Genomic DNA, 22750 nt, shown 5'->3' on the forward strand with positions numbered 1-22750 from the left:
TACGCGCGAGTTCGAATCTTTCATTAGTCACTCGTTTTTGAGAATATCACATGCCGTAAGTTAAAAGTTTAAAGTTATGATTTAAGTTAACATGGTGGCCAGTGGATTCTTGAAAAATAATCCACTGTTAGACGTCAGAGAAATGGGTTAAAAAATAAGAAACACATTTCAAGTAGTAGCAAAACGATTTGTATTTGAGCCAGCTGATAAAGCAGCTCACAATGTGGATGTGGTATGACGATAATACTACTTGGAAGTTTTTGAAAATGAAGTAGAAATTATTTTACATTCAGGTCTATGCTCTCCAAAAAGAGTCATATAGTAAACAATCATATCATTGTAACATCTCAGCTTGAGGCCTCTGTCAGGAATATGACAGTTGTTGTTCATTCGTTTGATAAGTAAGAGCTTTTGATTTTGTCATTTTATTAGGGACGTCGTTTTGAATTTCCTCGGAGTTCAGTATTTTTGTCACTTTACTTTTTGTAAAATACAGCATAAGAAAAGAAGGGTATCATTTTATCATGGAGTGCAAATAATTCTTCGGGTGTACTTTTGGTGTTCCTTTTAATACGACTGAGAGTTTTGACTTTTCAACTATTTACACTTATTTTCATTCAATTTTGTCAACACATGGTTTCCTATTTTATTGAACGGTCGTTTGGAATATCTGATTGCACAGTTATCTGCTGCAACTGATCATATGAAGCCTCCGTTTATAATAAAAAAGAGCGAATATGCTAGATATACTTACTGGAAGTGAAGTGATATACTAAAAGCTGTACATTCTTTACGTATTATTTACGTATTGGCAATAAATCGTATGACAAACATTAGTATAGACCCATTTGAATTTAATTTACTCGATAATTTCAACAGCACTGAACATTGTCATGATGACAATTTTTCGCCGAATTATCAACAATTTTCTAACTGCCGTCGTTATTTACCCAAAGAAACTGACTTTAAATTATCAGAGATGAACAATAGTAGCTATCTTTTCCTAGATTTAGGTGTTTGAGTTTACACTAGAAATTGAAAAAAGACAAAAGAGACAATCTTTCGTTCTCTATAGTTAATTTTTCTTGTTTTGTTTTCTAAAAGTGATTTTCCTTTCGAACCATCTTACAGTGTTGATACAAAAACAGTCATCTCAGCAATCGAATCTTTTACTAACGAAACGATTTTCTGAATTACGTGTTAAAGTGTTCTTTTGTTTGTCTTTGTAAAGTATAATTACTTTTACTGTTTTTGGTAATATCCATTTGAAGTGGTTCGGTACTTATACATCCCGTCATTGTATTCTTGTGCTGTGTAATTGTTTGTATTTTTGTCTTCGTGTTTGTTATAATTAATGTGCTTTGTCTATATGCCTTTTTTGTTTTTCTTTGTTGACATATTTTTTTGTTTTATGGTAATTAAGATTCAATTGAGACTGCTGTATCCCTAATTTTGACATGTATACCTATTGTTATGTGTCTGTGTGTTTCGTTCACACATTGTTTTTAATATAATGAAATTGTTATGCGACTGTCATACAAGTGAGGGGTTTAGCTAGCTATAATAAACCAGGTCTAATTCACCATTTTCTACATAAGCAAATGCATGTACAAAATAAGAAGTATGGCACTTGTTATCCATTCGTTTGATGTGTTTTTGCTTTTGATTAACTTTCAAGGACTTTCCATTTTGTCGTAATGATTTGTGTCAATGTTCTGTATCTTTATACAACAGAGGTGTTTTCTCAGACACAGCAAAAAATATGGCAAAGATAAGAAGAGTGAAAACATTTGCCTCTGGACGCTATGCGAAAAAAACACCACACTGTGTTGGCATGTACATGTAGTCGTTAGTCGCGAGTTTATTATCGTTTTCGAATCCACTACTTCTTATCAATTCTCTAGCTTAACCCATTTCTAGTAAAACGACTATCTGTTTCATGATCTGACAATGAATCAACGGAATTTCATGAACATAATTTCGTATTTTGTCTTTTTTATTCTCTGATAGCTGGAAATGATTAGATCCACACGGTTCACATTTTTATATAACTTAATATAAGTTAAATTTAACTTAAATGTGTTGTTATCTTCCCTTATTATTACCAGATTTTATATTTGTAAATAATTATTTCATTCTATGTTTAAGCATTACAAATTATCTATATTGATTAGATTTTAGTATTTATAATTCATTCAAAAAGACATATAATTAATATACGTAATTTTTTAAATCTTTTTTTGAAAGTTAAAAAAATTTGACTACCAACATTTAGAAACCTTTAATATTTACATATATAGTTTTTAGCAACCGAATAAGCAGTTAATGTCGTCAATATCTCCCAATTGATTAGGTTTACAACACACATTAAAAATGACTTAAACATTTTAAATCTTATTGAAGTGAAAATGTCACAGTAACATCACTTCTCTAGAAACCAGTTGATGATAAGATAGATACAAGTGATTAGTCTTATTTAAAAAATTATATATAAATTTTGTGTAAAATGGTTCCCTTTCATTATCTTTTGATTATTGTAACATTATTTCATTTGGCATCCATCGACAATCAGTTAATGAACTAGTATTATTTAATTGTGCTTTGTCTATATGCCTTTTTTGTTTTTCTTTGTTGACATATTTTTTTGTTTTATGGTAATTAAGATTCAATTGAGACTGCTGTATCCCTAATTTTGACATGTATACCTATTGTTATGTGTCTGTGTGTTTCGTTCACACATTGTTTTTAATATAATGAAATTGTTATGCGACTGTCATACAAGTGAGGGGTTTAGCTAGCTATAATAAACCAGGTCTAATTCACCATTTTCTACATAAGCAAATGCCTGTACAAAATAAGAAGTATGGCACTTGTTATCCATTCGTTTGATGTGTTTTTGCTTTTGATTAACTTTCAAGGACTTTCCATTTTGTCGTAATGATTTGTGTCAATGTTCTGTATCTTTATACAACAGAGGTGTTTTCTCAGACACAGCAAAAAATATGGCAAAGATAAGAAGAGTGAAAACATTTGCCTCTGGACGCTATGCGAAAAAAACACCACACTGTGTTGGCATGTACATGTAGTCGTTAGTTAAGTACATGTGATCATTCAGTTGAATACATTGTTATTGATACAATCATTAAATGATTTGAATGTAATCATCTTTAAGATTATATATGCATTATATTTATGCACAAAGTCCAACTTAATCTTAAACAAAATTGTGGTCATTATTTACTAAGAACTACAGTATAAATAAATTATAAAATGTCCATATTTATCATATTTTCATGATAATTTGATACTAAAATAGAATTTCACAGATTTACTGTACATGTATATGATGCAAATTGTATTTTTCAACCACTGGACTATTAGATATACCAAATTCTTTTAAAAAAAAAATTCATCACAACCTCTTTTAGTTTAGAATGACGACGTTGATTCGTATTAATAGTTTTTCACATTCCTATTACGTGGCGCCGAATGGGACTCTTGTGATTTTGTACTCGAAATTCAATTTTGTACGGACAAAAGTGAGTTTTGTTCAACAAAAATGAGTTCAGTTTAACAAAATTTATAGCATACTACAAATTTAAAATTTTGTCATACTAAATTATCTTTCAGTGGACAAAAGTTACTTTTGTCATGACAAAATTCATTTTTGTAACACAGACTTTCCTTTTGTGACCTAATTTAAAAATTGGGCGACAAAAGACAATTTTGTATGCAAATTTGTTTAGTTTGGATTCTGTTAACTAATTTGCATACAAAAGACGACTTCTGTGACACAAAATTGACTTTTGTGAGACAAAATTGTGAGACAAAATTGACTTTTGTTAGACAAAATTGACAAAATTGCATTTGGCTCACACAATTGATTTTGTGTTTTAATTTCCATATCAGGTAACAAAAGTCAATTTTGTATGCAAATAAGTTTATATTTGCATACCTTTTTGACAAAATTGACTTTTGTCATGACAAAAACGAATTTTGTCTACAAAAATGAGTTTTGTCTACAAAAATGAGTTTTGTCTACAAAAATGAATTTCGTCATGACAAAAATGAATTTTGTCATCACAAAATTGAAGTTCTCATAAAACAAGTCTGTATCACATAGTTTTGTTAGACAAAAATAATTTTGTTATGACAGAATTGGATTTTGTACAAAACAACAAGAGTCCCATTCGGCGCCCCGTACCTATTGGTTTTGTAAACAAATATATCTAACGTCAACATTTAGATTTTCTCTTCATGCAAACATTTAAAAGAATCTTATTCTTAAAGTAGTTTCACCGAGAGTTTTATCCATACAAACCCTGAATTTTAGTTCTTTCTGCTCATATCAGATTTATGTTTACAACAACCGAAGTCTAGGATCTATAATAAGAGAGTGTTTAAATGAGGTTTACCAAAAAAAAAATAGTTTGCAGAATAAATGGAGGTAGAGAATAAGTTAAAAAAAAAATAGATATAAATAGAATACTTATAAATGTAAAAATAGAAAATAAAGGGAAATACAATAATAATAAAACATGATATAGAAGATAGAGAATAATAAATCATGGTATAAAAAATAAATAATAAAGAAATGAGAGACCCCCAGACCAGACCATCATAAACATGATAAAAGGCACAAAGTATTTAGGTTAATTGTCAACCTAATTTAAATTACTTAAATATTTCATTTGTTAAAAATCTAGTTTGATCCTTAATTGTTTTTGCACGTTTTGACATACATATTTCTTATTTTGAAAATATTAATGCTGCAATTGTTTAAAGTAAATACTTTTTTTTAACCATGTTAACATGATGTGTACTTTTCAGTGTTATAAAATATTTGTATTTTTAGAATTATGAACACGTGCTCATTATTTATCTTTTTAATACATGTGGATTTCATTGGACTAGCTTACTATTCCATCTTATTGTTTCCTTATTCTAAACTTTTGTGAGATTTTTGTTTTCTTGTAATATTTATTATTAACATATACTTAGACTAAATAACATATAAATTTTACCGTATGATAATAGCATTAAATTGACGTAAATTCCATATTTTTTGAATTGGTGCTTAGCGGGCTGATATGAAAAGTTTATCACATGCTTCGATTGTTATCACATGCCTTTCCGTAACGTTATCACATGGCATTCCGGTAATACTCGGCCAATTCCGGAAAATACACCTCAGTGCTACGTTTTCAGTGAAAAACATTACAAAGTAGTGTACAAAACAATTACTTGAATACTGGAAAGTATATTGTTTAAAATAATAAAAAAAACAAAAAAAACAAACCAAACAAATTATTTAATAAATGCATTTCTTAAAGTTTTTCTGAAACATAATTTGGAAAGTTTCTTTAAAAAGTTGACTTTTCCAAACAATGATCATTATGTGTATTGTTGAATTATTTTTTTTGTAGATTCGTCCATATTAAAATGTTTTTTTCTCTCTCTCTGTTGTGGCATATGATAGAAAGATTTCATATTGAATGTATCAAATTTTGGGTCCGACGGCCGTGAAATTTTTTACTCTTTAAACTTCGGGAACCACGTAAAAGGATCAATATATGAATCTGTTATTTTTCTCTACTGTTGAAGCATATGATAAAAAGATCATAATATGTCATTTTTCATATCGCATGTATTATCAGCCCTCGGTCAATATCAGCCCTCGAGCCATGCGGCTCTTGGGCTGATATTGAACCTAGGGCTGATAATACATGAGATATGAAAAATGCCATGTAATAATCTGATATTATTATATACTTAGACTAAATAACATATAAATTTTACCGTATGATAATAGCATTAAATTGACGTAAATTACGTATTTTTTCGAATTGGTGCTTAGCGGGCTGATATGAAAAGTTTATCACATGCTTCGATTGTTATCACATGTCTTTCCGTAACGTTATCACATGGCATTCCGGTAATACTCGGCCAATTCCGGAAAATACACCTTAATGTTACGTTTTCAGTGAAAAACATTACAAAGTAGTGTACAAAACAATTTCTTGAATACTGGAAAGTATATTGTTTAAAATGATAAAAAAAAACAAAAACAAAAAACAAAACAAACAAATTATTCAATAAATGCATTGTTTAAGTTTTTCTGAAACATAATTTAGAAAGTTTCTTTAAAAAGTTGACTTTTCCAAACAATGATCATTATGTATATTGTTGACTTATTTTTTTGTCGATTCGTCCATATTAATATGTTTTTTCTTTCTCTCTTTCTGTTGAGGCATATGATAGAAAGATTTCAGATTGAATGTATCAAATTTTGGGTCCGACGGCCGTGAACTTTTTTACTCTTTAAACTTCGGGAACCACGTAAAAGGATCAATATATGAATCTGTTATTTTTCTCTACTGTTGAAGCATATGATAAAAAGATCATAACATGTCATTTTTCATATCGCATGTATTATCAGCCCTCGGTCAATATCAGCCCTCGAGCCATGCGGCTCTTGGGCTGATATTCAACCTCGGGCTGATAATACATGCGATATGAAAAATGCCATGTCATAATCTGATATTATCAACAATACTAAATATTTTGATATAACAAATTTGTCTAATTTCTGAATAAAAACTAGTCTCTTCTGTTCTATATCAGGGTCTGGATGCATTGCGGGATCCTTTATATCAACATGACTTTATTATAAAGGTTCCCTGATTTTCAGTTAATTTCTATATTTGGTAATTCTTTGAAATAAGAGGTTGCGGTCTATGCTATAAACTGTATTGAATATGAAAAATTGAGCAAAAGCTCATGTTACAACATACAAAAATATATATTTAAGGTCATTTAAGGGTCATAGTTTATATACTTATAATTTGATTTGACAAAAAGAAATTATTTTTAATTACTAGTTAAGGTCAATTTGAGTTGATAACATATCTATAACAGTCTGTTAAATTTACTAGTAATCAATACCATTTTAGACTCGTGACGTCTAAAGGTTGGTATAGTTTTAAGTGTTGTCCGGAATGAAATCTTTACCATACTTTTTTTATGATGGTGAAAACATTCTGAAACAGACAAACTATACACATTACCCCAGGTCATCGACCATGTGTTTATGCGAGGGGGAGGGCACGTTTTTTCTTGACACAAAAAACATTGTTTCGTTTCAGAAGTGAATTTAAAAAGGTATCAATGTCTATTGAAGACAAGAGGGAAATAAAACAGCATTTAATTTCAGAAAAAAAATGTCTTGTTCCTGTCCATATGTTTGAAGAAAACTATCAAAAAAAATGTTAAGTCCCGATAAAGAAAACCTAAAAAGTTTTCCCCTCCACTGCCCCTTAAATAAAAGATGAATGGTAGGTACCTTACAATGTAATTACATTTTCCTGAAGTGCTTAACCGCAACACCTGACTTTTCTGTCACGAACTTTATTATGGAATCATTTCAAATTAATACTATTAATGTAGATCTTAATCGTACACAAATTAAAACGACATTGTTTATTTAAAAATTAAAGATAACTGTTGTCAAGTTTTAATTAATACTAATTATGCTAATGTGAAAAGTGTATGTCTATCACATAATACGTTTGTCACTAACGTCATTTAGAAAGAGGCGTGACATCTCCTGCCAGTTGGACATTTTTTAGTAAATATTGAAATTCATCATGAAACTTTTTACCGTTTTGGTGTTTCTTGCAGTTTTGTCTATATCAGGTATGTTTTATTACAAATTTTGAAATTATAGAGAATCTCAGATTTCAACTCCCTCAGGGGAAATTTACCCTTAGATGGTTATTTTTTAGGTTCTTTTTGGTTATATAGCTCTCTTATTGTTTAGGTTCCTGGACATCCTTGGCTTTCAAATACTCGATTTTTAGTGTTCCTGTTGAGGTAAATCAAGAAAATAGCCTCAGCGCTAGTAAAATAATTTCCGTATTTTATTTATTAATTTAAAAACTTTTTATGATAATAACTTTTTTGTTAGATTTGCCTTTGATTCAAACTGAAGGACCCAGTACATCTCAATACGTCATTAATAGCTCAGACACATTATTTTTTGAGTCCTTAACGTAAATAACATTAACAGTACCGAATATCGCACCAGATGCGCATTTTTGTTTTTCAATTGTTTTTCACAGCACACAGAAACAGTAATTTTTGTACCTATTTCTTTCCTTAATTTCGAACGGAAACAACAACTTAATTGCTGAAACAACACGGAATATCGTCAATGAATAAAAAATAAGTTCCGAACTATGGGTATCAAAAATGTTTCAAGTGTCATATATGTAACGGCATTATACACAAAAATGAGCAACATTAACCCAACTTAAAGAGGTATTCAAGAAGTGTGAATAGGTTCTGCACCAGTACCACATCTATCGTGATATATACAGTTTAATGGAGGTCATGGAGCGAGAAAACAAGTACAGATTGACAATGGAGCAAAACCAAAAGCACTTGACAAAAATCGCTCACCTACGTCCTTCAATTACTTTCTGTATCACTTGTAGCCGGTAGCCCATTGCAAATTTCTATTGTTTTTACATATAGTGTTAAGTTAATTATTGAATATTTAAAACATCTATATACATAGAAGAGGGACGAAAGATACCAGAGGAACAGTCAAACTCGTAAATCGAAAATAAACTGACAACTCCATGGCTATTGATCATGGGGCAAGACGAAATCTGTTCAAACATTGTACACAACATGGTTGATGTGCTTGTGTAGCAAATTAATGCTTCATATTGGTATTTATTAAGCTTTTCTTTTGGAGATGACGATTTTTGCATGATGTTTATACTGGTTTGTGTGATGTTCTCTTGTAATTGATAATTAAGACATCATGTTTTACATAAATAGCCTTGCTTAACGTAGTTATTTTTTGCATGAAAGACACAAGAAAGCAATCATACCGGAAACTTCAAGCTCGACAATTATTTTCCTGTTTAAAACATTTGTTTTCAACAGTTTTGTTTTCTCTGATAATTTCAAAAGAAAGGCGAAAAAATACATGAGGAACATTCAACCTCATCATTCGAGAACAAAAGGACAACGAACAAATTAACAAAATAAAAAAAAACATAAGTCAAACAACAGTATAATATACACAACATGTAAATCTAAAGACTAAGCTACACGAACCCACCAAAATCCGATTGTTATCACATGCCTTTCCGTAACGTTATCACATGGCATTCCGGTAATACTCGGCCAATTCCGGAAAATACACCTCAATGCTACGTTTTCAGTGAAAAACATTACAAAGTAGTGTACAAAACAATTATTTGAATACTGGAAAGTATATTGTTTAAAATAATAAAAAAAAAATAAAAAAAAAAAAAAATTATTTAATAAATGCATTTCTTAAAGTTTTTCTTAAACATAATTTAGAAAGTTTCCTTAAAAAGTTGACTTTTCCAAACAATGATCATTAGGTATATTGTTGAATGATCTTTTGCCGATTCGTCCATATTAAAATGTTTGTTTTCTCTCTCTCTGTTGAGTCATATGATAGAAAGATTTCATATCGAATGTATCAAATTTTGGGCCCGACGGCCGTGAACTTTTTTACTCTTTTAACTTCGGGAACCACATAAAAGGATCAATATGTGAATCTGTTATTATTCTCTACTGTTGAAGCATATGATAAAAAGATCATAACATCAGATGGCACTTATTATGTTGCTCAATTTGATACAGAATTTTGGTAAGCCTCATTCTGTATGTCTCATTCGAGGAAAAAGAAAATGTTTACATTTTCTACAGAACAGGATAGGGTAGTGATTTGTTTATGACTTGTCATTTCATTTAAACATTTAGAAGTCTTTTAATAATAGATATACTTTTTTTAAAGTCTTTTTTATAGCTGTTTCAATGCAAAAGTATAGAACAGTAGTGACAAAATTAACGTAGATAACCTCGGTTATGTCACTAAATCGTGTATTTTATAGAATGTACATTACATTTACATTTACATTACAGATGCTTTTCTGAGTGATCTACTTCGATTAAAGGCGGTTAGTGCTTTACTTGGAGGAAATAGAGGTGGAGGTTCCGGCAATGCAGGAGGAGGCAATAACTTCGCAAAATTGCTCTGGTGCAAAAAAACTCCTTCAGAATTTAGATTTCCATGTTCAAACTCACAGCAATGCAATTTAGGTGTTCAACTTGAATGCGTAAGTGGAAGGTGTTGTGCGACGAACTATGGAACACTGACGATAATTGGTACGTATTTCCCGTTTTAGGACTAAGACATAGATTAGGTTAAATGGGGCTCTTCACGGTTAGTTTGGTCAAATTGGATAAGGGCAGATTTTCAAAATGGAGGTAAAAATGTGTGAAAAATACGGGAAAACATCATTTAGACAGAGTAGTTGCTTAAAAACATGCATAGGATTTCCCATACTTTCATACTATTTCCACCTATTTAAATAAAACACTGCCTCCTATCTAGTATGGCCGAACTAACCGTGAAGAACCCTATTATAATGTTGATAAGAAAAAACTAATACAAGTACCCAGCTTAAGTAATTCTGAATGTACTCTCATATATTTCGCTTCTAATAGCTCTTACGTCTGTTTGAACATAGATAAAGACTGTGATAGTTGAATTTTATATAAACAAAAGGGTTTAAATTGTATCCACTTTTTAATGGTTATTTTATACTAGTAGCCAATCTCAAATGCGGAATGACTCTTGCGCTAGTTAAAATTAAATTATTTCGCTATTTTGAAATTTCAAGGCTATTGTTTTCAAATTTACAGCACTGGTTCGATAACTCTGCTGGTGAACAGACAGTCGAAGAGGATATGATCAGATTAGTTCGGTACTAACACGATTTAAAACAAATCTTTCTCAAATAGTCCGTTAATAAATTTATAAAGAAACTTAGTCTTCATATCCCTCTGGCAAAGTTGACCTTAGATAGGTTTGGCTATTTTTTATGTTCTTTTTGGTCATATAGTTCTTTATCAGTTACAGTATTTTTACATCCTTGGCTTTCAAATATTAGGCTGTGGACGTTCCTGATGAAAGTTAATATAGAAAAGCACATCGGTCGTATGTAATTTATCAGTGGTGGATCCAGAAATGTTTCATAGGGGAGAGAGTGCACTGACTGTTATTCTTTAGTATTCTATGTTGTGTCGTGTGTACTATTGTTTTTCTGTTTGTCTTTTTTATTTTTAGCCATGGCGTTGTCAGTTTGTTTTAGATTTATGAGTTTGACTGTCCCTTTGGTATCTTTCGTCCCTCTTTTAAAGAGGAACCCGCTCCTGTCATGCATCAGTGATTCCCTAAATAGTCAACCGAATATTTTCAACGAAAGGGGGACCCTGTCACCCTGCTCCCTGAATCGGTCTCTTTTTATAACATATTTTCATTTTTTCTAAACTTTGAATCCTGCTTCGAGTTTGTACGTGACTTTTTATATTAAGGAATTCATGGAATGCATTTCTTAATTCCTAACCAGAATACACATACAGTTATGACAGTTATGACAGACAAGACGAGTCTTGATAACATCATCATAATTTAACAGTATTAGATATATACTTGTGTATACTATATATACCCGCCTCCGTAAGTGGAATTATCTCGTTGTGTTAAAGATCAATTGATAGCTTTGTGCTGTTTTTGTTTTGTTTTTTTTTTTTGCTATGTGATCGGGTTGTTGTCTCTTTGACGCGTTCTCCGTTTACTTTCTCAATTTTGTGAATTCGTTTTCGTTTGATGTGTTTTATCATTTGAATTTGCCATTTTATTAGGGACTTTCTGTTTTGAATTTTCCTCGGAGTTCAGTATTTTTGTGATTTTACTTTTAAGTACTTATAATATTTATATTTATATTTTCAGATAAATAAAGGAATTACAGTTTTCAGCATATTTCTCTACCTGAGTTAACATTTTGTCCTCGAACTAGGATTTTGTACTTTGGAAGACGAAACTAATTATTTAAATATAAATATATCTGAAGGTCCACAAGGTAGACAGACTTTAATATAGAACTTCTTGATAACTAAACTGATTTGTATTCTTTATGTCACTGTACCCTAGATGTAATAAATAAATGTCATATAAATAGTGAGATCGAAGATTAAGCTATGGTAAAGTGTAGACTATTTTGTTTCTATTAGGTACCATTTATTGGTATATTTTTTTATATTACAGAAAACAGGATTTTTAAAACTTTGTCAAATAACCTAAATCCATAAATACAGTATTATGTTTTCAGTCCTTCAATTCTCCGTCGGTCCATTGTTTTCATAAGGTCTTTGAATTTTCAATTTCAGTTACTGATGTTGCTAACAGTTAAAATTTAGAACAAAACATGAAACTGCATTCAACCAAGTATTTTCAAAATATTTTTTTGACAAATGAAAAAATAAAGTTGTTTATATATTCTATTTTTTATGTGATTTCATATACTTATATTACAGTTCCAATCTTCCAATTATGTCAGGTTTTCGTTGTATATTTTTACGCCATAAAAAACAAGAATTTTCAGAACGTTAAGCACATACGCGACACTATGAAACTTTTCAGCACGTTCGCTGCGTTCACCGATAATCAATACGTACACGATCCAATATCACAATTTCTTTTCAACATTGACGACGTTTTAAGTATTAATAGTTATTCGCAAATAAAAATATGTAGCATACATGTAGACTAACACATCCAACAGTAAAACCCCAACTAAATAGTTATCAAAGGTACCAGGATTATAATTTTATACGCCAGACGCGCGTTTCGTCTACATTAGACTCATCAGTGACGCTCATATCCAAATATTTATAAAGCCAAACAAGTACAAAGTTGAAGAGCATTGAGGATCCAACATTCCAAAAAGTGGTGCCAAATACGGCTAAGGTAATCTATGCCTGGGATAAGAAAATCCTTAGTTTTTTCGTAAAATTCAAAGTTTTGTAAACAGGAAATTTATAAAAATAACCACTTTATTGATATTCATGTCAACACCGAAATGTTGACTACTGGGCTGGTGATACCCTCGGGGACGAAACGTCCACCAGCAGTGGCATCGACCCAGTGGTGTAAATAGTTATCAAAGGTACCAGGATTATAATTTTATACGCCAAACGCGCGTTTCGTCTACATAAGACTCATCAGTGACGCTCATATCCAAATATTTATAAAGCCAAACAAGTACAAAGTTGAAGAGCATTGAGGATCCAACATTCCAAAAAGTGGTGCCAAATACGGCTAAGGTAATATATGCTGGGGATAAGAAAATCCTTAGTTTTTTCGTAAAATTCAAAGTTTTGTAAACAGGAAATTTATAAAAATGACCACATTATTGACTAAAGACAGCCATTGACTGTGCGTGGTGTACAAATTTATGAATGCAATATCCGGTCTGAATGGGGCCGTTTTTAACTCAATCCATCACGCATCAGTTTACATTACAATTATAGCTTTAATTTTTTTTTTTAAATATTTCGTAGTTAGCTGTTGCAAAATCTCTGATCCTCTTCAACTGACATGATATTTCCAAAAAAAGGGCTATAGATTAATTTTTTTTTAAAACTTGATCTTCTTGTTCAATAGTTTAGGGTATAAAACCCTCCTAGAAATCTGCAAATAACAATGTACTGAAACAAATGGTTTATAATTTTTTTGCATCCAAAGAACTTTTTATTTTTTGAAATTTAGCTTTATGAACAGTAACACTCAAACCTAACTTTTAAAAGTCATAGGTGCGTACATGGGCACATATTATTGGATTTATATGACCTACAATGGCATAAACAAAATTGCCAAATGCATCTAAAGGGAGTTGGAAACTTAGTTTTTTTTTTACTTATAAGACTACTTTAATATTCCAGAAAGCCAGTTGTTACTTATGTATGTTTCTCTGTGTTTTTTGCTTTTCTCGTTGTTGACAGTTATGAATACTAAACACTACGGGTGCCACATGTGGAGCAGAATCAGCTTACCCTTCCGGAGCACCTGAGATCACCCAAGTGTTTGGTTGTGTTCGTGTTGCTTAGTCTTTAGTTTCTATGTTTTGTTTTCTGTACTATTTTATGTCTGTTTTTCTTTTTATTTTAGCCATGTCGTTGTCAGTTAATTTTCAATCTATGAGTTTGACTATCCCTCTGGTATCTTTCGTCCCTCTTTTAAAATAACTGGTGTAACGTGTAACCGGGCGGGGACGTTTAGATATTTTAATCCTCGGGTTCGTACCAGTTTCCTGGGATTTGAAGAGCAATTAAAAAATTCTAAAATCAATAAAAAGTTTACAATACCACTATCAAATATGAAACAAATACTATACTGCATAAAACGAATTTCAACACCTATCAACTTAAACCGAACCTGTTAAATTAAAACTGTTTAAAACCATTTCAGGCCGATACTGTTTGAACCAAATGTTTGAAACTATAGTCTGAAACCTAAATGTATGGAACTGGTTTGAAACTTAAATGTATGAAACGGGTCAGACGGTTTGGAACTATTGTCTGAAACCTAAATGTTTGGAACTATTTGAAACCTAAATGTTTGGAACGGGTCAGACGGTTTGAAACTATTGTCTGAAACCTAAATGTTTGGAACTATTCAAATTGTTGTAAAACTTTCGTATGAAACTTAATAAAATAAACATATATATAACTGTCTGAACAACAGGGCAGCACTTAGGCATGGTATGTCAGCAAACACTCACTGCAATAGTGAGAGATGTGAGGCGCAAAACCTTAGCACCAGCCCTGTTTGGACAATCTGTACCGAACCAACAGTCTCAGCCTTTCTATATTCTGTCCGCAGGTTCCAAGCACTACACTTCACTTAAACTTAACCGACTGCCTGCTATAAACTACTTCCTTTCCAACCTTTGCGATGTTCACTGTCGCTGTCTTCGGTACAAATGACGATTTGAACAGAATTACCCACTATTTATACTTCGAACGCGGACCTCGAAGAGAGCACCCTAGCAACAACTGTACAGGTAAATCGTCCATAGCAACAAAGGATAATGATAAAGAGATCAAATGGAAAATTCAAAGAGGTTTCGAAAAATATACAACTGTAGAAATATTATAACCTTCTTAACTGTAAATTCGTAACACTGGCAACACAAACACACAGAGAAGTTGAGTGTAAGTTGTTGGTTGGGTTTTGATGTATAATAATTGTCAAATTGTTTTGTTATTTCCTGTTATATCCTAGGCTTTTCGTGTATTACTATAAAATTCGGGAGATTTCGTATGATTACAAATGAGACATTCAAATGACCTGGAAGTAAGTTATTCGTGGTCACCGTATTACTACAAATAAAAGTAAAACATATTTCATAATAAAACAAACAAAACAAAATAGCAAGCCAAACTTTTTTTTCTAGTTCGAATACACATCATTTCTGTTCATTCGAGTCTTTAAAAAAAACCACATGTGACAGTAGAGTCAACAATTTTTCGAACGTTTTCCGGAACAGACAAAAATGAATTATCCGAAACGCTGTTGCTGCTGTCGAATTACATAAATAATGTTGAAAGGGGTGTCTAATAAGAAAAAAAGATACAAAGTTCTGATCTAAGAGCCTTTACATTTCGAGAAAACATTTCAAAAGTTCAGCTAACAGTATAACATGTTTCCAGACAAAATAAATCAATGTGTACACCTCCAACGGATTTGGTGTAACTATGTCATGACGTTTTGTATAAATCAGGAACATACACAATACCGAAATATAAGTACCCCGAGAGGCATTCATAAATTGATAATGATTAAAATTTTGTTACGAATCACACTATTTGACATAAAACAAAAGTTCTTAAAGTCATATGAAACGAGTGACTGGTGAAAAATAATTATAATCCAAATCTTGAATCAAGGCATGTATATTATAAACTTAATATTATGTGCCCGCTTTTATCACTTTTACGCATATAATCGTAAAAAAATATTTGACTCGGTCAGTGGTTTTTTTTTCTCGAAAATATGGTCGTGCCGAAGTTTACTTTTTGTTTTGCCATTTGATATGGAACTTTCCAATTTGAATTTTCCTTGGAGTTCGGTATTTTTGCTGTATTACTTTATACTCTGATCTTTCTTTCTGTTTCTCGTCAGTTGAGATATGTTAAATGTTTTATTAGGATTTCTGGAATAGAGGGAATTCAGCTTCTTTTTGAAGATACTTGGGTTTTTTTAATTGATAAGATACGTTAAGAGGACATGTTTTCAATATGCAATTGGCGGCACTCAGGTGAAGCAAATGTGCTCATCTTCTGATAGACATGTTTCTTTTCTCCTGTGAGACATATAGAAGTTTTTTGGTTTTTTTAAAGAATGAAAAGGAGCTAAATTAATCATTTTCATTTTGACAATACATGATGTCCTCTCAATAAATGCGTATAAGGTTTGTGCCACTGTTGATTGCTCACTCATTTGTAGTTGCCAAAGTCAGTTACGGTTCAGCCTAGCTTATATATTTCGACTTATAAATCATCAGTGAATGTCAGTTGACAAGTAAACTTTTCGGTAACACGATTTACCGCTTATAACTAAGTGACAATTTATGCTGTCGGTTTTCTTTTGGTCTTGACTTTGTTAAGTCTGTTTGGATTACTCATTGAAATGTGGATTTTTTGATGATATGTTTTGGCGTTTTGTTTGTTTATTGTTATACCTTTTCGAACGCAATGAAGGTAGAACAAATTCTCCTGCAACAACAGTTCTATGCTATTTTGAACAATTTAGGCCTACATCGTCCTCCCTTTCAAAATCTATTATTGTTGTCGGATACTCTTGCCTTCCTTTTAAGAGGTAACACGTCATTACTTTGCTGCGAAAGCCCATATTTTTTGTAGGTCCCCTATAAGCTTCCGTTGTTTGCACTACTAACTAATGTGAAGGCAACTTATTTTAAGAAAATATATTCATTATTTATATTTTTTTTAATTAAAAAAAAACCCGGGTCAAACACACGGTTTGCAACTTGCCATAGTGTTAACTGTACATAAATATCTTCACAATTTAAGGTTTAATTTTAACTCATTGTTATTCAAATATATATTGAGTGTATAAACATACTTCTTTCAATAAGAATGAAACACCTGATCATACTTGGGTGTAAAATCATATTATTTTCTCATATTACTTCAAAGATTGTTCTACACCTCTAAACATGCAACCCTACAATTGATGATCTGTTGTTAATTAAAGTATTTGGCTTAAAAGACTAAACAAATTTTCATTAATTTAAATTTTATTTTACTATCAGTTCTTGAGAAAAAGGGTTAATTTAATATACAAGCTTTCATTACAAAAAGCATACCAAATGAATTGTATTGGAAAATGTGGAATGTGTTTCTTGGTTTGGCTGAACCTATTTTTTATGGTAAGTTGGCAGGGAAATCTGGTTTCAAACAACAAAAACATAATGTTGAAAGTTTCATTATATATCATACAATCTTGTTCAACAAAATTGTAAATATAGTATTTATTTTCAGTCTAATGTATATCAAAATTCTTTAAAGGAGACAGGCAATGGTTAGCTTATTATCAGATCAAATACGTAAATTGAGTTAATGCTAAAGTATTTTAACTCAGTTTGCTACTTTTAATTTTTTTTGGCAAATATTCCACCAATTTTGAAACATTGATTTTTAAACCTACCACATTCTTTGTGTGCCTCTCCCAAGTCAGGGGCCTGTAGTTCAATGGTTGTCGCTGGTACATGTCTGTCATATATGTTTTTCGTAAAACAAAATTGCTATGAATAAGGTTGTTTGTTTTCTCAATTAAATTGTTTCATAATTTTCATTCCTATGCCTTTAATCTTATAACAGAGTTTACGGGGGGGGGGGGGGGGGGGTGTCTCATTGGTGAAGGTGGTACGGTGCTTATGATTGCTTACACCAACTTCTTTAAACTTAGGTGGATTTTTTGCCTAACTGACAATCATACCATATCTCCTTATTTTTATTTTGTTTAATTGTTTAATTATTCACCTTGATCTTGCAGGCCGCTGGAGGAGGAATGATTTTTTGGAGGAATGATGCTGAAATCTAATAGTGCTGCTATCGGAAGTGATAGCTTTCCGATGTTGGAGGATAAAATTCTTCCACTACTTGAACAAATTGGCATTGGGCCGGACTTTAACATGGAAGAGATCTTTGAAATAATTGCTATGGCAATCATAGCATGCGGTGCAGTAGTGGCGGGTGTTGCTTTTATAGGATTTTGTGGAGCCTGTTGTAAATGGAGACCTTTCCTTGTAGTGGTAAGTACAGTATTTAGTCGCTTGTACTTGGTGCACTCAACTGATAACAGTATGGTATTATTTATTGTTATTGTTTTGGAATAGTTGTAAAATTTAAGATTCCTTTATTAAATTCCTGCAAGTGGAAAGCAATTACGAATGAACTATGCGATTTTTTGTTGAAAAAAATAAGAATATACAGCATTGATAGGGGAAATAGCAATGATATTGCAACCAACAACACTACAGTCTCGTGAATATAGATAAACACATAGAACGTTACAGTGTAACACGTGCTTAAACTATCTGTATTTGGTTCAACGTATGCCATAGCGACAGAGGCATCTCATTGTATTGTACATATGTTTTTTTTTTAATTCCAGTATGCAATTATTCTATTATGTGTCTCTGCCGGAGAAATGTTTGCTGTGTATTATTTCATGGAGGTGAAAGAAGAGGTAGGTATTATTTCTAAAGACGTATACAAGAAGAAGCATGTTCAACAGTTTTCTTTGAAATCCAGATTGTTCGTTACGTCTTTGTTCATGTACCTTTCATGTTTGCTCTCTACATGGTCCCCTCTATAATCTGGTATATTCGCTAAGTATTAAAATAGCAATAAAAATGCAGCAATTTATTAAGCAGCAATTTGGATCAAATTTTGATTTTTCTATTGTTTTGAAAATGTCAACAAACATTACAGTTTTGATGATTAAACAATATAACCAGACACCAAACATGTTTTTTTTTCTAATACATTTCTAAGTTAACCCTACTTTTTCATACATCTGGCATCTAAAAATTGAAAATATAAGAAGAGATCAAACAATTGATAGATAAAACAGTTTTGAACTCAATTCTTCCAAGTTTTACGTATAACATTTTATTATTGCAGGAGTTCATGGTCAATATCACGATTTTTTCAACCGTAACTGGACGAACAAATATTTGAGATTGTCGATTATTTTTCATTGTAAAACATTCTTTAGGTAAACCAAACCGTTGAAGGGACATTGATTGGTTTGTTGTCTACTTATGAAGGGAACTTTGGTGGAATTATCACCATGGCGTGGAACAGCCTTTTTGTTACTGTAAATATGAGTAGTTACATTGTGTACAACCAAAGAATATAGTATAGTTTTTAGAGTAAACATACATGTTAAGGTGCTTTGATTTTAAACCGAAATAAAAATCCTAAATTGACATAAGTTCTCAAAGTGAGAGTTTGTTTTATAAAATGGAATAGAGAAAAATCCTATATAATATTTTCAAGTCTTGAAGCATATGTAGTTCTGACTTTATACATTTTAAAAGTTGTGTATTCCTGTATTAAATAACTTGGTTTTTTTACAGAATTATATATCATCGTTTAAATATCTACAGTAACTGTTTCAAAGTAAGCAAAGTGTCTTTTCGTTACATGCTTTACCTGACGCCTAACTTAAGAAAAAGTGTAATTTTGAATTCAAAAGTTACTTCCACAAAGTTTCATAAATATCGAACATGCAATCTTGCCCTCATGCAAAGTTGGCCGTTGATGGTTTTTGTTATTATTTTAGTCCTTTTTTGTTCAAATATAGATCGTCAAGTATTCATAATCCTTACTTTCAATTTTTGTATTTGAGTTTAACCCGTAAATCGATTAAAATTAGGACGTACCATTTATTCAGTGTTATTTAATTCTGTTACTCATGATTACTTTTAATTTCTAAGTTTGAATGCTGTGGAGTGAACAGACAATCAGAAACAGACGATTTTTCCATGTCAGTTTGGAATTCCACCCGTGGATCACAGTTAATACCAGGGTACTGTTGTAAGGGAGCAGATTATATCTCTGGAATTTTGTTAGCTGGTAAAGAATGTACCACCAATCCAACATCATTGAACTCTTTCTTTTTTGAAGTAAGTACATTTATTTGTCATACATTGAAGGGACATTTATATTACTAGAAAAGTATACAATAAACACTCAACACTGATTTAACATACTAGTCTTTGAGTGTTTGATATTTTTATTTTTAATTAATTTAATTTTGTCTTATATCAAACATATACGAAGACTATTCCAACTCTAGGCATATCTTATCTTAACATATAGACATACCTGATTATTTCAGGGATGTTACACAGCCATCGAAGAAGCAATTGAAGAGTACAGCAGTATATTCGTTACTGGATCAATTGTTGTCTTGGCAGTTGAGGTATGATATACCGGTATTGTAGACCAAGAGTCATTAAGAAATCCTGTGTATGAAGCAAGTAATTGTTAAATATACCTTTTCGATTAAATAAACGCCAACATTAGGTAATATTGTCCCAGCTTTGTTTTAAGTGAACTATATGCATGATTAGAAAAAAAACCTTAGATATTATTGTAAATTAGTAAATACAGTTTTAAGATATACTTACGGTAGAATTATTTCATCTTGAAGAGCATAAAAATGCTTAGAAACAGTGTCTCAATTTTTATACATGGTCCTGTAAAATTAAGCAATTTTAATTATTTCCAATTCAAGTATAAGGTCATCCAGTGTGTAATTTGACCGAATTCCTCCAAAAATTGCACATGTTTATTAATTTCCGAAAATGCAATATAAGTCAAAGTGTATTTAAGCAGTTAGATATTGAATTCTTCTGTCTTGATGACAACAATCAGGCATTTCAAAAAGAATCCGCAGAATTTTCCTCTTCACTAGCCAACAAGGGTTGAGAGGAGGGGTTGGATCGTAAGCCTTGGCTGTTGAATATGCTGAATTTTCAAAATATAGGCAGTTATGCTACAATAAATACATCATGGATCCTTGAGTATGTAGTACAAAAAATAGATTCATAATTACACGATTGCATAAAAAAACCCACGGCAATTTGGTTGAAAAATCAACATTATTTTCTTCAGAATTGTGTTATGAATTGGGTGATTGATACAAAACACAGTGAATAGTATTAACTGTATTTTATTTAAATAAATTGTATTGTATTCAGCAACAGACAAAGCCTATGTTAGCCCTCTCCATGTACGTAGTGTGTTGGACACTTTTTGGGACTGAATATTTTAATTATCCTTATATCTTTGAACGCTTTCTGGTACATTTTGTGACTTAAACGGCCTTAATTTCCCTCGTTTAAAATGTGAAATCATATCAATATAAATAGCCGATGATCTGGGTTTTACGCCAATGAGACAACATCTCATCAGATCACATAAAAACACAACCAGATACACACACATCAGAAAATATTCCTATAGGTCAACATGCGGTCTAAAATAATATGTTACGATAAGATGAAAATAAGTTTTATAAAGATTACCAAAGATCTTCGAACAACACCAAATGTTAGCAAGAAAAGGAAACATTTAGATATAACCTAATACAACCACTGAAACATGGATATAAGAATCACAAAAATCTAAAAATCATAATCGTGTTTGTTTTTAAGGTTATGACAACAATCATTTTGTTTTGTTTGTTTTTGTAGATGACAGCAGTTATAGCATCGTTTTGCATGTGTTGCCAGATATCTGCTGATCTAGAACATTCGAATAATAAGAGGAAGAATGCCAACAAGAGATGGATCAAACATAAAGACAATGCATGAATACGTTTTTTAAACCATTTGTTTTGAAAAAAAAATAGTAACTTGATATTTCTGTGGAAGTATTTCATTGAAAAGGTGTAATTGCGTATTATCGAAAATACTGCATTTTTGTCAAAGCTTTCAACTCCTTCTACTATAGTATTTTCCCCCATAGTTTATGTAATACTTTGTAATTATAATTCCTTTGTCTCTTTTAAAGTTATAATTTAAATTCCTTAATGTGAATAGATAATCATAATAAATTATTATGTTTATGCTTATAAAAATGTATAATTATGAAATTGAACATGAATTTATTATCCAATCACATCATTTATTCTATAACCAACCGAGGATCTGATCAAGCATAGCAAATTTTAACAAACTTGCAAAAGAACTCCCAAAAAAATTATGAAAGACCTCTGTAGAATCAAAAATATAACTAATAAGTCAATAAAGATTGAACTGAATAACAAAAGTTTATGTATCTTGAAATACAACATATCTATTGAGGTTAATGTTTACTGATTATTTTTTCTATTTTTTGTTAAATTAAAAATCTAATGCGGGGTTCACACATTGCCGTTTCTTGCTCCCGTTTGAGATCAGACAGCGATAAGACACGAAATGTGAAAAAGTCGGAATACTATACTCAATTATCTGGAATGTCCTATCATTGTCTGAACGCAGTCGTTTAAGTTCTTAATATATTCCTACAGGTCGGGAATGGTCCGGATAGTTCGGCGAAGCACACCCGTGACTATATTGTGACAGTTTCTGCTGTATCGGATCAAAATCCTAACAATGTTCTGTATATTCTGGACGGTGTCCTGTGGAACGGGAATGATCTGGAGAAATTTTTCATTGCTGTTTTTCTGTCGATTGAGTCCATATTGCATTCAGATCTTGTTGATTGCGAACCGTTTTTGCCGAAACCGTCCCGGAACAGTCCCGTTATTAATACG

The 22750-nt window shown here is 31.5% G+C and overlaps 1 protein-coding gene and 1 long non-coding RNA gene across 2 annotated transcripts; both read left to right on the plus strand.

Moving 5' to 3' along the window:
- The first annotated feature begins 7557 nt into the window (after positions 1-7557).
- LOC143078322 (uncharacterized) lies at positions 7558-12076 on the plus strand. Its single transcript, XR_012979173.1, has 3 exons — positions 7558-7695; positions 9970-10212; positions 11843-12076. It is a non-coding gene; the product is annotated as an uncharacterized LOC143078322 (long non-coding RNA).
- A 5926-nt stretch (positions 12077-18002) lies between these two features.
- Positions 18003-20159, plus strand: LOC143081028 (uncharacterized). The gene is made up of 3 exons (XM_076257263.1): positions 18003-18230; positions 18593-18667; positions 19923-20159. The coding sequence occupies exons 1-3, from the start codon at positions 18003-18005 to the stop codon at positions 20157-20159; spliced, it is 540 nt and encodes a 179-aa protein (XP_076113378.1).
- Positions 20160-22750: the final 2591 nt, after the last annotated feature.

Source organism: Mytilus galloprovincialis, chromosome 6 (genome assembly GCF_965363235.1).
Source record: "Mytilus galloprovincialis chromosome 6, xbMytGall1.hap1.1, whole genome shotgun sequence".
NCBI lineage: Eukaryota > Metazoa > Mollusca > Bivalvia > Mytilida > Mytilidae > Mytilus > Mytilus galloprovincialis.